This window comes from Wasmannia auropunctata, unplaced genomic scaffold, assembly GCF_000956235.1.
Source record: "Wasmannia auropunctata unplaced genomic scaffold, wasmannia.A_1.0 LD335731.1, whole genome shotgun sequence".
Lineage (NCBI taxonomy): Eukaryota > Metazoa > Arthropoda > Insecta > Hymenoptera > Formicidae > Wasmannia > Wasmannia auropunctata.
The window spans coordinates 3,488-4,700 of record NW_012027159.1 but is presented as its reverse complement, the minus strand read 5'-3'; the positions used below and the strand labels follow the sequence as shown (position 1 = coordinate 4,700).

Here is a 1,213-nt window from a genome sequence, read left to right as displayed (position 1 = left end):
TGACTGGAGTTCAGACGTGTGCTCTTCCGATCTATTTCAAGCTGTAAAATGCTTTTTTGAACATCTCGATATGATCATTTTTTACGAAGTTGCTCTATCTTGAAATTTGCCTATTTTTAGAGGCTAGAACAGGTGATCCTTTAATTTTTTGGACCAGTGTATATTTTAAATAATATTTGTGTAATTTATATTTATTTATTATTTTCAAAAAATATATTTATAATGCACCTATATAGTATACTTTTTTTAAATTAAACTTGTGGATCTTTGGATCAAACTTTAGGCGATAGATCTCACAAGAATAAATTTTTGTTAAGAAATTTGTGTCTTGAAATATTTTTAAAGAATTACGCGTTTATTATGACAATATAACATTAAATCTTCGATTTTGCAGTTTTTGCAAAAAGATAAAATATAAACTAATATTGTCAAACGTCACGCGCAACACTGTCATACGTTTGCGAGTTGCCTATATATATGTCATAGACAATCCGAACATGGACGTGTAGCTTCTTAAACAGGCGTTGGACAAAAGTTCCTTAACAAAAGTTGATATTTTTGTTGAAGTCTATTATCTCCTACAGTTTATCTTAGAAGTCCTGAAACATCCTGTATGTATATATACATATGTATATATACACATATGTATATGTACATATACATATGTATATATACATATACATATAAATACATATAAATAAAAAATAACATATATAAATAAAATATTTTTATAAAAATTAATGTGTTAAAAATTTTAAAATGTAAATAATGAAAGTTGCATTTATCATTGTCAGCTTAAAAAAATCTAAAGTTATCATACAAATTGTATGGAATGTCAGAGATAGGAACAAATTCTTAAATAATGGAAATATTGATGTGTAAATTAAACAGAATTGTCCTCACCGATGCACATCCGTGGTCCTTCCCCAAATGGCAAGTAAGCATAAGGATGTCTAGTTGCTATCACGTCCTCATTGAATCGTTCAGGATTAAATTTATCTGGATCTGGATATATTGATGGATCTCGATGTAACCCGAGCACTGGTATAGTAATTGAAGTACCTTCTGGCACGTGAATATTCGTTGTTGGAAGATCTACATTTTTAGTACAGATGCGATTCAAGACAGGTACAGGTGGATATTTCCTCATAGTTTCTATAATAAATAAGAAGATATAAAAATATTCCAAAATAATATACTTACAATTAAATAA

At 28.4% G+C, this 1,213-nt stretch overlaps 1 protein-coding gene across 1 annotated transcript in view; it reads right to left on the bottom strand.

The window, feature by feature from the left end:
* The window catches only part of LOC105456279 (probable cytochrome P450 6a13), a 4,785-nt gene extending 3,621 nt beyond the window's left edge, over window positions 1–1,164 (bottom strand). Inside the window, exon 1 of the mRNA XM_011700224.1 lies at window positions 904–1,164. Coding sequence (XP_011698526.1) covers window positions 904–1,150 — 247 coding nt within the window. The 5' untranslated portion in view covers window positions 1,151–1,164. The remainder of the gene's footprint in view (window positions 1–903) is intronic.
* Window positions 1,165–1,213: the final 49 nt, after the last annotated feature.